The sequence below is a fragment of the Nipponia nippon genome, unplaced genomic scaffold (genome assembly GCF_047370975.1).
Source record: "Nipponia nippon isolate SJK-2023a ecotype South Korea unplaced genomic scaffold, ASM4737097v1 scaffold_18, whole genome shotgun sequence".
Classification (NCBI taxonomy): domain Eukaryota; kingdom Metazoa; phylum Chordata; class Aves; order Pelecaniformes; family Threskiornithidae; genus Nipponia; species Nipponia nippon.
In genome coordinates this window covers 3,612,186-3,626,055 of record NW_028262334.1, presented here as the reverse complement: position 1 = coordinate 3,626,055, position 13,870 = coordinate 3,612,186, and the positions used below count along the sequence as shown (strand labels likewise).

Genomic DNA, 13,870 nt, shown 5'->3' with positions numbered 1-13,870 from the left:
GGGCTTTACGCTAACATTTCTATGAGCAATATCTGTGTACTTTGAAAGCGAAGTATTTAAAATAAAGTGCTCAACAGGACTAAAAATACTCCCAACACCTGAAAAACAAATCTCCTGTAAATTCTATTCCTTTACAAAAGGTAGAACAGGCCTGAATTTGAAGACAGCGTAAGAATTCCCTTCTGTGAATACATTCCTGTTTTATATCTTATAAAATGCATGACAGTAGCATGCTTAGTGCAACTCAGCTCCTTTTTAAGACATAATAGAAGGCTGACTTTAAACAAAAAATGCTGTCTAAGGCCCTGCTGCGATAACAGCCAAATATATGACATGCTTTTATTATCTATTAAGGAGAACATACTTCCAAAATATAACAAATTAAAAGGTTACCTCATGGAGAAAGAGGAAAAAAAAAAACTTGAAGCTTTTAAAAATATTGCCAAAACCCCAGCTCTTGGAAAAGAAAGGTGCAAAACAGGGCTTCAACTATGCTGAAAAGAACTGCAACCACAAATATCGTTTTGATCAGAAGAAATAGAACTAGGAAAGCAGAGGCTGAATCACAGAGCTAGTTTAATATTTCAGACCTAATCTACAGTTTAATAACGCTGTCATCCTTAAAAGCGTAACGATCAGGATCCAAAATGGCATTGGGCTGTCACTGATTTTACTTTTACAAAAACTAGCCTTAACCTTAAAATAGAATGTATTCTTGATGACATTTGACTGCTGATTCTTGTCTGATCCAAAAAACCTGTAGGCATTTCTCTCTTACGTTACTTTGGCAAGTTCTATCTGTGAATGCACAGGCTACTGCGATGCTGAGGTAGCTGCTGAACCTCCCTCTGCTTCAAGACCCAAGAAGAGTGGTGGATGGCAGCCCTCACCCCCATGGGTAAATCGTTCTCTGATCTACTACAAGTACTCTCTTTCCTCATTATCCATATTTGACAGCAAAGCCAGAGTTGGAGATCCTGGGAATATTGAAAAACAACTGATAAGAACTGATAAAAACTGATAAGAGAAGACATTTAGACTGAAGAGTGTACCTAGCAGTATGTAGGACCAGTCTTCCTACCATAGCTAACGCTGTAACTTTTCATCATCATCAACAGAAATACTAATAACTAGCATTCCTCTAAATCCTTCTAGAACATAATATTACATATCTAATCTTTCATTTAGGATTATGCAAATATGAAAACTCCATTGAGTGAAATATATAAATGTACTTCCATGGCAACAAATCCCTCTGCATATTTTGGATATATAGTACAAATAAGGATTTTTGCTCATTCTAACACCATTTGCTTTTAACTTCTGAAAAAATCTGGAAAGGTAGATCAAGTATTTGATCCCCAACTTTCCTTTGGTCCTACCAACAAATGATACAGACCTATTCCAAACACTAAGGGGTTCTCAGCCATTGCACATTGATTAAGACAATTAATTAATATTGCTGGAGATGTTATCCCTCAGAGAATGCTGTTCACCACTCCATAAACGCTCTCTATATGTTGGTATAAACTCCCTTGATGTCAGCGAGAGTTTAAAACAAGGGAAAACTGAAGAGAAGAAAACTCAAACCTTTAGTACTAAATTAACATCTCTGCTCATACCATTGCAAACTGCTAACACGATTTTCTAAATACCATTTAAAGATAGGGTTGGGCTTGGGGTTTGGTTTGAGGTTTTTGGTTTGGTTTTGTTTGTTTTGTGGGGGTTTTTTTAAACTTATCTGAGAGTTTGCATTTAGTGATTAACACATCTTTTCTTTTACAACTGAAGGGATGTTCCTTTGGGAATGAAACATTTTCTCAAGGATATAAAGTAGGGATAAGAAAACTACAGCGTAGAAGAACCTTGGACTATGCTACGGAACACAAGTTAAGTGTGACCTTGGTCAGCTTACCTTGATTTCAAGTACATTGAGATCAGATTGACTCATAGCTGGCTCTGCAAGCACCTTTTGTAAGAAATATGCTGAATTCTTCTTACTTTCAAGCTCTCTAGGTATTTTTTCAGTAACAAGATACGAACTGAAATTTATCTCCTCTTCTAGTTTCTTCATTAAACCTTAAAAACGAATCAAATCAGTGTGTGTCTATAAAAGTAATGTAGCGGATAATTAAGTTTGATTTCACCAACACATTAAAGTATTTAGCGGCAGATTACAATAACAACAGCGTAACATTTGAGTCTTCTTTTCAACACTCGAATAACCAGGTAGTTACTTGATTTAGGTTTTTAATCTGGGTGTTAAACAATATAATATGTATTATTATCCATCTGTATCTCTAACATACAACTATTAACTGCTTGACAGATTCTTTTCATCAATAAAAAAGTAAAACCCTTCTTATATGAAGCTGTAGCCGAATCAGATGCAAAATTCAACAGGCAGCGTTGCTACAGAAAGCCATAAACCCTCTGTGTACCTCACACACAGCAAGATATTGGATTCTGCGTTACTTTTTTTGTGTTGTGAATTATATTCTTCTGAAATTTTAAAAGTTAAGAGCTGGACTTTGGTTGCTTATGCGCATGCAAGACGAGGGGCAGGAAAGCACGTCACAGCTATGCTGACCTGCTCAGAGCTTTTTCGAAGCTCGTGTCCCTTGGAACTCCCCTGGTGGAGCAGTGGAGCATCCTGAAGTTGCTCCTACTCACAGATCGCTTAAGTCATTGTTTCGTGTGAATTACTTCATCTATAGGCAGAAAATATCTCTGTGTGAATCCTTTATCTGTACAAAGATCGTAATTTGGCCTAGCTCATGCATAGATTTGTTCCATCCTTGGAAATTCTCCCTTAAAAGAAAACTTTAATCTGGCACCTAAAATGGCCTTAAAATGAAGCAGAATTTACTGTATGCCTACTTTAAGGGTCTTTTACATTGCTGGAACACTTATGAATTGCCTCTCTGTAAATAGCAGGCTATTTTTTCTTGTAAGAACAAGCGTTTAATCTCAGGACAGTACCTAGACTGACAATGCTGAAAATAATAATAAAATAGAAAAACCAACAATGAATTCCTGAGTAATGTCAAAAATTCCGTTGAGAAAAGCAACCCCATTTATAAGTTTTGCTCTACACGAGCCTGATGCACGCTGCACGTTACCATGCTTAGGATGACTTGGCTCTTGCTAGGGAGAGTGATTTAGCCTCCTTAACAGATAATTCATAAATAGACACAGGTACATAGAGATAAGAACAATACACAGAAAAATGCGACAGAAGAAAATAAAGCATCTATTTAAATTACATTACACAGTCTTCCGCTGACAACAGGCAGTTTAGTGCAATTCCTCCTTCAAGACACCTGTGCCAAGGACTACAGTAAGATTTGGAAGTTATATGTCAGATGAGAGTGGCAATCGGTATTTCAGAACCTTTTTCATGATCTAGATGACTAAAAGGTAAGTATCCTAGGTACTTTTGAAAACTACTTGCTAGAGTTGGGTTGGGGTTTTTTGGGGGGGAGGGGGGGGGATGTCTCTCCATATTTGGGAGAATATGGAATTGCCATGAAATGCCAAGAAAAACAAGAAACTCACAACCTCCCTCTCTTTCATCCACTGCACAAGCAGAGGAAAGCTTGAGTACAGAGATACACTGGTTGGACTCGATGATCTTAAGGGTCTTTTCCAACCTTAATGATTCTGTGATTCTATGGTTCTAGTACAGCTGATGCTGCTGAAACAGAGATGGGAAAGGTGAAAGCAGAGCTTTTGTTTCTCAGGCTACAAAACCTGCCGACCCTGCCACTAACTGACAAAAGGAGAAGGTCGGAACAAAGCGAAACACAAGCCTAGGGAAAGGGGCCCCCGTTATTCTGCCGCTATTTACCTCTAGAAACACCGTACTGATAGATCCTCCTCACCCTCGGCTCTCGGCTCAGACTGAAAGGAGAGCTGCTTGGTTTAGCTGCCAGAGGGAAATAAGCCCTTAGTTCTTGAGAAAGCCTCAAGAACGAGAAGAAGGAAGACAGACCCTAGGGAAAGCAGCGTTGCTAAGTCAACACAAACTAAAAATGAGTGGGAATTCCTCTTTTCCAGCAGTTTAGTTTGTTGATTTCTGTGTTCATGAAAAGCAACACTACCACACCATCTTTTCCCCAAAAGGTCATTTATCTTGTGCAAAACAAACAGCATTTAGATATTAGGAAAAATTTCTTCCCGGAGAGAGTGGTCAGGCCCTGGCCCAGGCTGCCCAGGGCAGTGGTGCAATCACAGTCCCTGGAAGTGTTCAAAAACCATGTGGATGTGGTGCTTAGGGACATGGTTTAGAGGTGGACCTGGCAGTTAGGGTAACGGTTGGATTCGATGATCTCAGAGGTCCTTTCCAGCCTTAGCGATTCTGAAACCAGTCTTAGAGTCATAGAAGGGTAAGCGGAGTTACTCCATGTGTGTAATAGCCATTATCTGCTTGGCACTACAGCTACACCCTGAGAAACACGCTTGGACTTACTGAGAGAGAATTCCCACTGCTTTCTTCCAGAAAAACTTGATTCCAGTCTTCCTCAGCCCACGACAGAGCTGGGCAGGAAGGACCACATTTAATGTCTCACTAGAAATCTACCACCTCTGCAAATGCAGCGAAGCTTCCCACGTACACCGTGAGCTGAATTATCATCTCAGAACTGACTAGGAACGCAACTCCCAATTTGATATTTATAACCAAGATCTTTGGTGTCGAAATCAAAGTAAGATCGATTAAATTATTCGGACATTAAATATGAATATGTTTATTTCATCAAACTAATTTCTTGTTTTCCTCTTAGCAGCAAAAAAATCTGCATATATACCCTATACTTTATTTTTTCTGCTACTCCAGTTTTATTATAAAAAGGTACATGCCTAAATAATTTATTGTAGATATGAGACAAAACTCAGGAAATAACCATGCCTTAACAATTGCTTTCGTAAGAGCAGGAACCTACTGACTTCACAGGGCACAACCTTGATCACGACCTCGATTTATTTCTCGGCTTACCTGAGAGCGATTACCGACTGCTTCTAAACACCGACTGGCTCTGCATCATGCTCACTCCTGATGGCGCAACAAGCAATGAAGCAAGTTAAAACTCGACATCTCGGTGGGGAAAGACATGATGATGTCAACATCCCTCATGACTAATGTAGTTCCTTTCCTAAATACTTTGGATATATTTTTCCTCCTGTACAATTCAACATATGGAGGAGTAACTACCTAAGAAGTATTTTTGCTCTTAACAGAACCTTAAAAACCAAAACATAGGGCAGCTCTTGTTTTAATTTTTTTTTTCAGTGAAGAACATTCAAATTCCCAGGCTAGAGGAAAGAAAAGCAAGCATACTTTAAATCTTTCCATTACACATATAAAATCTGTTTTTAATGTTTTAACATTGACTCTACGGTTACAAAATCTACATACGTAAGCTGCACAGAAAGCCTGGCTCTGTACCCTAGGGTTATTTTAGCAAGGTTCTGCCAACCACATATTTACATGTGGAGAGCTATTAACAGCAACTCCTCATGTTTTCCATTCAAATTTTTTTATTATAATTATTATTACAAAGAGAGGGATGGGAGAAAGAGTTTCTTACTGCTTGCTCCGTCATGTAGGAAAGAGGCAAGTTTCCCTCCAGAATTCTGCTAATGGATCTAAAACTTGATTCACCTTGCGCTCGGATTCCTACTTCTTTTCCCTCTACAGGCTACCAATTGTGCATGCTATACCAAAACCATTTGCAACAATAACTGATTTTTTTAAAAAGGGGGAAAAAAAAAAGAAGGAAAAGAAAGAGGAGCGCTCATTTTATAGACTTATCTGCCAAGACTTGGTTTGGTATCACCTAGGAAGGCCACGACAAAGGCAGGTCTAGAACAGACGTCCACATGGCATTGACTTACATCAAAGCCTTCACTTCCCTTTCTGCAATCATCCCCAATAAGAGCGTACTGAAATTATTCCGTCCACAGCTTCCAATGATAACACTTCCAATTTCCCTGTATTAAACAGAGGCCTGGGACATGCAAACACTGACAGATTATGATCAAATCATCCTTTTGAGATCTCCTTGAAAAACTGAAAAGCTTCCCGAATTTGCCATTGTAAGTTATGCTTTCCATGTTTATCATTATTATCGATGCTCTTTGAAATCTCTCTGACCTTTCAACCTTCTTCTTGAATTCTGGTCAAAGGACACAGTGTTGCAGCGATGGACATACCACAGCTGAAAAGAGAGGTAATACCACTCCCCTACTCCTTTTTCTTCCACAAATAAATGCCTGGATAGCATCAAATCTTTGACACTGGGAGCTCCAGTTCTACTGTTTTTACACTATGACCCACAAGTCCTTTTCAGAGTCATTCCTTGGAAAGAGTCCCACATGCTATAACTCCATTGCATATACATTATTCCCAGGGGAATACCGTGGCATTTGGCTGTGCCTTAAAATATATACTGTTGGCATGGGCTTGGCTTCCTAAATGATTAAGGTCACTTTGAATCAACAGTCTGCTCTCCGCGTTCTTCAGTCATTTCCCCAATTTTTATTTCACCTGACAATTTCACCAGCGATCGTTTGCTGCCTTCTTTCAGGTATCTGATGTAAATACTGAACAAAAAAGAGCCAGACATTGATTTCTGCATGTCCCGATGAGAAACACATCCACTCGGTGATGATTCCCTGATTAATTTCCTCTCTAAAACTTTCAATAAACTCCTTTTAATCCTTTTAACACAGGTCATGTTGAATTTTTGCTGCCTTGTTTGTTCTTCAAAATAGGGTGCAAGTTAAGAGCCAATGGTCTTAAAGTCAGCCACAGCAGTACTATTAACCTAACCAACCAGATTTGTATTCTCAAAGATATCGAGTTATCTTAGAAGTGCTTTACCCCTGACCTTGCATCTATTGACAGTGACTTTATAATAAATAAAATCATTTAAAGACGGAAATAAAGTTCCACCTAAGCCATTCTCCTTTACCAAATACATCTATAGCTTTAATTGTAATGTCGTCTGCAGTGTTGGTGGAGATCATTTAAACTTGCAATTTTATGGAAAGACAGTTCTGTGGAAAGGAAAAATGTTAACGTTTTCATTGAAATGGAATATTTAAATAATAGCATCCTAAATTTCTATTTTTAATCAACTGTTCAGAATGACATTAAATAGACATCTGTATAAAGCGAATCCTCTTTGACCAGTATCTTTGATGTTCTCAGTGCTCTAAATCTATTACGACATGAAGTATATAAATTACACATTTTACTGTTTACCAACAACAATCATCTTAACACATTCTTTTAATCAATATTCTCAAGCTAGTCATCCACTTCTTCATATTTCTGCCAATAAAGTGAACAATAATGTTCTGTAAAATGGACAGAGATCAAGAATTTCAGTAATTCAGTTCGCTTCTTGGCGTTAACAATTTGCGTTTGTGCCAGCAGAGATATTCAAAGCAAAAAGACGGCAATCTTGCTGAGAAAGCGTGAACTAGGTTATTCAAACTAGTGGTCAGTGTTAATATAAAAACTATGCATATCTGGAAAAACAACAGCAACAAAATCCCAGAAACTGGAAATTCATGTTACTTAGTGCTACCAGCAGCAACGGCCTCTCTGTAGTTAAACAACATACTGAGTAGTACTGAGGGTAATAAACAGGGAAGAACCGCACTGTGGAAACCAGTAGGATCAATTTGAGTCTACAAAACATCTCATAACAATCAAGTGTTTTTCATGATACAATACAAAGTCTTCTAAATAGTATATTTCTAAGAGTTAAAAACCTGCTAACCATAAGCTGTATTTTCCAGGCACGGCTAAAGCAGACTGATGCTAATTGCCCGTTAATGATACTCATGAATACATGCTGGTTGCATTCCTTAAAGAGTTTCTTTACATTTCTTTAAAGTACTTCATCCTAAATTAATTATAAGATGAAGTAATCACAGCAGCACGCGTCCGTAAGACAAACAAAAAAGCTTCTACTCATTAACAACAACTTTTATCATTGTATCTTGCTTTGAAAGTAAAAACACCTGAAGTATTAAAAATGGAAGAAAGTGATTTTAAAGGAAAGCATCTACCTTCCAGTGAAAATCCACACCTACCAACCAGCCGTTGAATTGCCAGCATACAAGCTATACTGATACGAGTAGGCACCTGAGGTACCAAACTGCAGCCAAAGGGAATTTTTGAAATAAAATAAATTGTGCTAACTGTAGACCAACAAAGCTTTTAAAATAAATGGAATCCTATTCAGCGCACTGTGGTCACCTAATTTCAATTATTTAAAAAACACAGTTGGCACTCTGTGATCGCTACTATAGGCAGTGTCTTTGTAACTACTGTGGGGGAAAGCACTTAGGAAGCTAAGTCCTGAAGTCTTTGTTTGGGCAAAACTTCAAGACAAGTTTTCTTAAGTAATGACTCCAAGTTTTTCTTCAGAACATCTAAAGACTTTTTTTTGCCCTGCAAGCAGGACTCAAGATAAGGAAATTAAATATGTTAACTTTATCTTTATTTTCATCTCAATGATTAAATGACATATTTACTGGCTTTTTATTATGTTACCTTTGCTTCTGTGAACTGAACCCATCAAGTTTCCATTGGCCTTAAAAAAACCCAGGAACTGAAATAGAAATGTTGACACAGCTTTGCTGTATAAACTTTCTGATAGCTACTGCAAAAATGGAACAGTTACAAAATCCACTGCAGGTCCCTTTGAGTAAAGAAGATAGTTCAGATAACTCTTTTAGTTCCATTTGTGGTTCAGTGGCTGATGAGCATCATAAAAAAATTAAAGTAAAATTACAAAGTAATAACAATGCAACGTGGCGGTCACTGAAAAAAATTCTCTAACTCCCAACAGCTGCCAAAGCAATTACGTGATGCAACTGGAATATTAAAGGTACTTGAAAGAATAGGATAATGACTTACTTTACTAAGTTTAGATCAATAGAGAGTCAGATTCTACCATTTTGGAAGTAATTTATACATATAATAAAGCTTTCTATGGCTTTTTTTTTTTTACCGCAGCAACTTAGAATGCAACTGGAAAAGCCCTGTGAAAAGGACCATTCTGAGTCTTATACCTTCACACTACTTTACAGAAAGTACTTCCCCATAAATAACCCCAATGCCTGTATGAACAGCACGTAAAACCTCTGTCAGTCCCGTGATGTGTTCTTAATAACCAAGTGCAAGAGGAAAAAGGAAAGGGTTAAGCGATCTGCCAGAGATCACATACATCTGAAACACTGAACCCTAAATTGACTCCCAGTTCTGTTGTCAAACTGCCAGGTTAATCCTTGTTACATTGCCTTCAGAGTGATTAAATCATTGGAAACCTAGAGGTTGTAAAATTGTAGCCTTTGGAGACAGTTAGTTATGCATTTATCTAGTAACTGCAATTCCTTCCCACCTGCTATTTTTATAAATCATCATAGACTACTAACTTACTCCACAAGTAGCATGATTTATTTTGCTGAGGTTATTTGCAGGCTGAGATATCACTGAAAATGAGGAGAAGCAATCGTGCTGTTATTAATGTAATACTGCCGTATTGTAATACTGATGTAATACTGCCGTAACGTACAACTCAATCAGCTACAGTCGTATCACGAGAACAAAGTATTTTCATATGTAAACAAATATATTCATATATAAATATATAGGCTTTAACATATATCTATATCTCATATATATTATATATATTTATAATCATATATAAGTGTGTGTGTGTGTATATATATAATCCATGATCTATAAAAAAAGCTTAATTAGGAAGTAGCTTTATTTTTGGTCCCATACAAAACTAGAACACAAAATTGCACTACAACAAGAAACAGGCCTTAAAGCTGTTCCAACAAATATTTTGTGGAAGGTAACTGGAACAAGTCTACACTGAATAAAACATAGGATTCAATGCATTTGTACATTCATTGAGAACAGTTTTTAAGAAGCAGTATTTCACCAATGCCCAATTACAAACACAAAAAAGACATAAAACCTTACTAAACCAGAAGTTTGTCTTTTCTAAGAGCTTTCTGCTTTTTCCAACTCTTTGTAGTTCCAACTGGTTTTTTTCTTGCAGAGTATTATGGTTAGTATTCAGTATTGAACTGTTTTAAGATTTTTAAAAAGTGGACCTCAAAAACTGATACCATCTGTCCTTGTCTCCCTGGCTTTTTGTGGCAAGGCGCATTCAGGTTTAGGATCTCCAGCATGTGCCTTCAGAACACAAGTTATTTCTTTCCTTAGGTTCTCCTAAGTTCCTATATGCTTTTTGGCACTACCATATTACTGACAGCCATCCAGTTTTGATTTCATTTCTATCCGAGAAGTGTAAACCCCCAGCCTTTACAGATTACTACTTACTTTCAGGTTTCGAATCCACTACTGCGTGATGCATCTCTTTCAGCTGGAGCTGTGCTCTTTGCAGTCTCTGCTCTGCATGGAACAACTTTTGAAAGAGAATTGGACACACATAAGCTCGTTCCTTTGAAATGCACATTCAAACAACTAAAACAAGAGAGTATCAAAAAGAAGCCCAAATATAAAAAATGGTAGCTATAAGCATCTGGCGATTATCTGTTTCACGAGGGAACGTGCCAAAACAAATTTTCAACAATTGGCCTGGATTTATTTGATATTCTCAAGTGTTAATTAAGGAAAGTATTCTTGTACTCCCAAGTGATATTTTCTCTATGGCAGAAATTCATTAAACAATTTTCAACCAAAAATATGAGTGGCTTGAACATTAGAACAACAAAAAAAAGACAGCGAGAATCAGGATTGCAGCAGGTAACTGTCCTTATACTGCAGTTCTTCAATGCAGCTGACTTGTCACAGCAATCCACTGTCCAACTCAAGAGCGCACTGGAAAGCCCGTTGCCAAACACCACCCCGTCGATTAGCATTTTTGTGATTTAGAGAGATGTGTACTAAGAACTGGAATTACCTAGACATCACATTCGTTTTACTTGTGATCTCACTTGGGTTCAAGCAAAGACCCAACAGCCTGAAAGCCTGCTGATTCAGATTGATTCCACACCCAGATGCAGACCGCAATACGAGAAATCTGGGGGGTTTTCCCCTTTTCATAGTGTCGAAGTTGACATTACAGAATTTGGTGAGATGATATAACAATACGGCACTGGATTTTATTAAAGTATCTTGTTTTGACAACAGAGCTCAGGAATAAAAGCCACCCTTGTATTCGGATGTCAACTTGCTTCCAGTGCTTCCTAGAACATCATCTTTGTCAAACTCAGGGGCCAAAATCCCAAGGTTGCTCCCGAATACATATTCTCCCCACCCAGTGAAAAGCTGAGGTACCTGCTGTGCTACTCAGCCCCTGAAATCTTCGTGCAGATGCACACAGATACAAATCAAACTAAGGAAACGTTTGCTCACTACCATAAATATAAAGAATTCTCTTTGGGTGCTACAACAGTAAGTCATGGAACATTTCCTGGGACTGCTAAATGATGATGTCAGTGGCAGCTAAGTACCTTGAATCAGGCATTCAAAACGTGCAGGGTCAAGCCTCTTCCCTTAAAATGTACATAAATATTTCTATTTTAAATGGGATTTAATTTTCTGATGTTGGGAGAAACTCTGTACTGTTGTTCCTGATGTACTTTTTTAAATGCATGACCAAATGTCAACAACTATTTATTTTAATAGGTATGCTTTTATGTCAGTACCTGATTTTTTTGTTCTTGTTTCTGTTGAGCCAAAGATTCTTCTCTCTCTTTTTCTAAGCGAAGCTGTCTTGCTATTTCAAGCATTCGTTGATGATTTTGTACTGTCTCCACCTACAGCAAGTGGATAAATAGTGCATGTTACTGTCAGATAGTTGAGAAATACATTAAAGAGATCATGTGTCTCACAAGCCCACTTAGCGCTTCCTTTCCATACATGTTACTACTCAGAAATGACAGCGAAGTACTGGACTCAGGATTCTTAAAAGCTCTGGACTAACGCCTAGGGAGATTCCCTGTGGGTCAATTAGTTATTCGATTCCTTCCTAGACATACAGTATGTTTATCTTAATCCTTGTTTGCATTCCAAAATCAGAGTTGCAAGCCAAGGATTATGACACTGAAATGTAACAGCGTTACTTCTCTTATTACCCTCTTCTTAAGACGCTCTACTCTTTTGATGAGTTGATCTTTCTCCTCTTCCATTGCACTGATGTCCTAAAAAGCAGAAAAAATAGATAAAGAAACGTTCGTTTATTTACAATATCATATGGATTGGACTAAATTCTGTTCAAATCAATATGAAAATCAGAATTCTTCTCGGAATACACTGAAGCAGTTATAATTTTATTGATCTATGATCAGAACATCTAGGATTCCAATCTCTCTCTTCTCTTCTTACTTCCCCCCCAGCTCCTACTCTCTTTATGCTAACATTCCTTCATCTGCATCCTTGAGTATTAGTGTGAACGCTTAAAATAAAAGCAGGTGGGTTTCTCTAAAATAAAACCAAACAGAAACAGCCAAGCAAAAATCAGCATGAATTCAACATCTGATGCAGTCAAACATATGTTCTTAATGTTACCATCATTACCCACTTCCTGGCAGACAATTTTGCATGAAGATTGTGATGAAGAAACGAGTGATGTTTGCTGCCACTTTTTGCATTAAAATTGTGTTAAAAGAAACACTTTCTAGTGCTAAAACATGTGTCCGATTATTATTCTCCTTTAATCCTATCTTACAAGAGCAGGATTCCAGAGATTGATAGTTATGACAGAAAGGGAAATAAATTCTTCCAATTTAGGCCTTATCTCAACATTTCCTTAATTGTCCAAGTGTCTTACTGGAAAGCTGTACCCCCGCTTAAATATTTTACTGAAACAGGGCACATATCTTTACTTAACACCTTAGCCACACAGGATCCTCACTTTTGTTGACTTAAGCTCTTCATTCATTCATCACTCTCTGAAATTAGTACCCTAAATCAGCAAAGCAAAAGGCTTTGTATCAGTTTGCATTCACAGGAAAGGGAGTTCTAATATTTGAAAATCATGCTGAAGAGAGTCTTGGCAGCCTTGTTTCCCCATCTGCTTCAGAAAGCTCAGTTCTAAGCACGAGCGAGGACATTCTAATCTGTTTGCCAACAGAGAACAGTTTCAAAAAGGCAGCTGCATTGTCTACCAGCTCTGACCTCTACAACTTATACACTGCAGTGAGTCCACGGAACCAACAAAACCAGAACCAACATTCAAAAAAATCTAAACAAAAGTTGTGCGATTTTGTCAGATTTTTTTACCCTTCTTATTTCAGCAGTAGATAAACCAGATGTTTTGAGCTGCTCACACTCCTTATGCAGGTTTTTAAACGCTTCCATCAGTTCTTCATACTGTAAAATGAAACAAAAACCATGCAGAATGAGCTCTGTGTCTAAGGATTTTCAGATCGACATGTTGCATTACTACTAAGACAGTAAATATAGAAGTAGAAATATGGTGAGAACAAGAACTAAAGGCCTTTTTTCATCACAAAACCTTGTCAACTTATAAAGCAAAAATGAAAAATCACGGTGAATTATCTTCCATTTGAAGGTACGCTCAGAAGTTTCACAATTTCTTCCGTATTTTCACCTCTTCCCTTGGAATACATGGTGTGTTTTCCAAACAGGAAGATAAGATATTATCTGAAAGGGACAATGCTATGTTAACAAATTATTCTCTCTTACTATAAATCTGTTTATATCACATACTTAAATTTATCAGCCCAAAAAGGAAGAGCTTGATCTAACAACATGCTTGATCGAAGCAATGGGGCTTGAATTTATAGAGCACTGAGCTTCAATCCAGCAAAGCGGTCCAAGCGCACGCCTGACTTATGTGAGAAACAG

General features: G+C 37.7%; 1 protein-coding gene and 1 long non-coding RNA gene across 2 annotated transcripts in view; one reads left to right on the top strand and one right to left on the bottom strand.

Annotated features, from left to right (window-relative positions):
• The window catches only part of IFT81 (intraflagellar transport 81), a 43,768-nt gene that overhangs the window by 25,088 nt on the left and 4,810 nt on the right, over positions 1–13,870 (bottom strand). The window contains exons 4-8 of the mRNA XM_009472791.2: positions 13,283–13,372; positions 12,136–12,201; positions 11,707–11,817; positions 10,376–10,460; positions 1,916–2,079 (exon numbers count right to left, since the gene is read on the bottom strand). Coding sequence (XP_009471066.1) covers positions 1,916–2,079; positions 10,376–10,460; positions 11,707–11,817; positions 12,136–12,201; positions 13,283–13,372 — 516 coding nt within the window. The remainder of the gene's footprint in view (positions 1–1,915; positions 2,080–10,375; positions 10,461–11,706; positions 11,818–12,135; positions 12,202–13,282; positions 13,373–13,870) is intronic.
• On the top strand, positions 5,076–6,964 carry LOC148056065 (uncharacterized). The gene is made up of 3 exons (XR_015704035.1): positions 5,076–6,096; positions 6,187–6,230; positions 6,588–6,964. It is a non-coding gene; the product is annotated as an uncharacterized LOC148056065 (long non-coding RNA).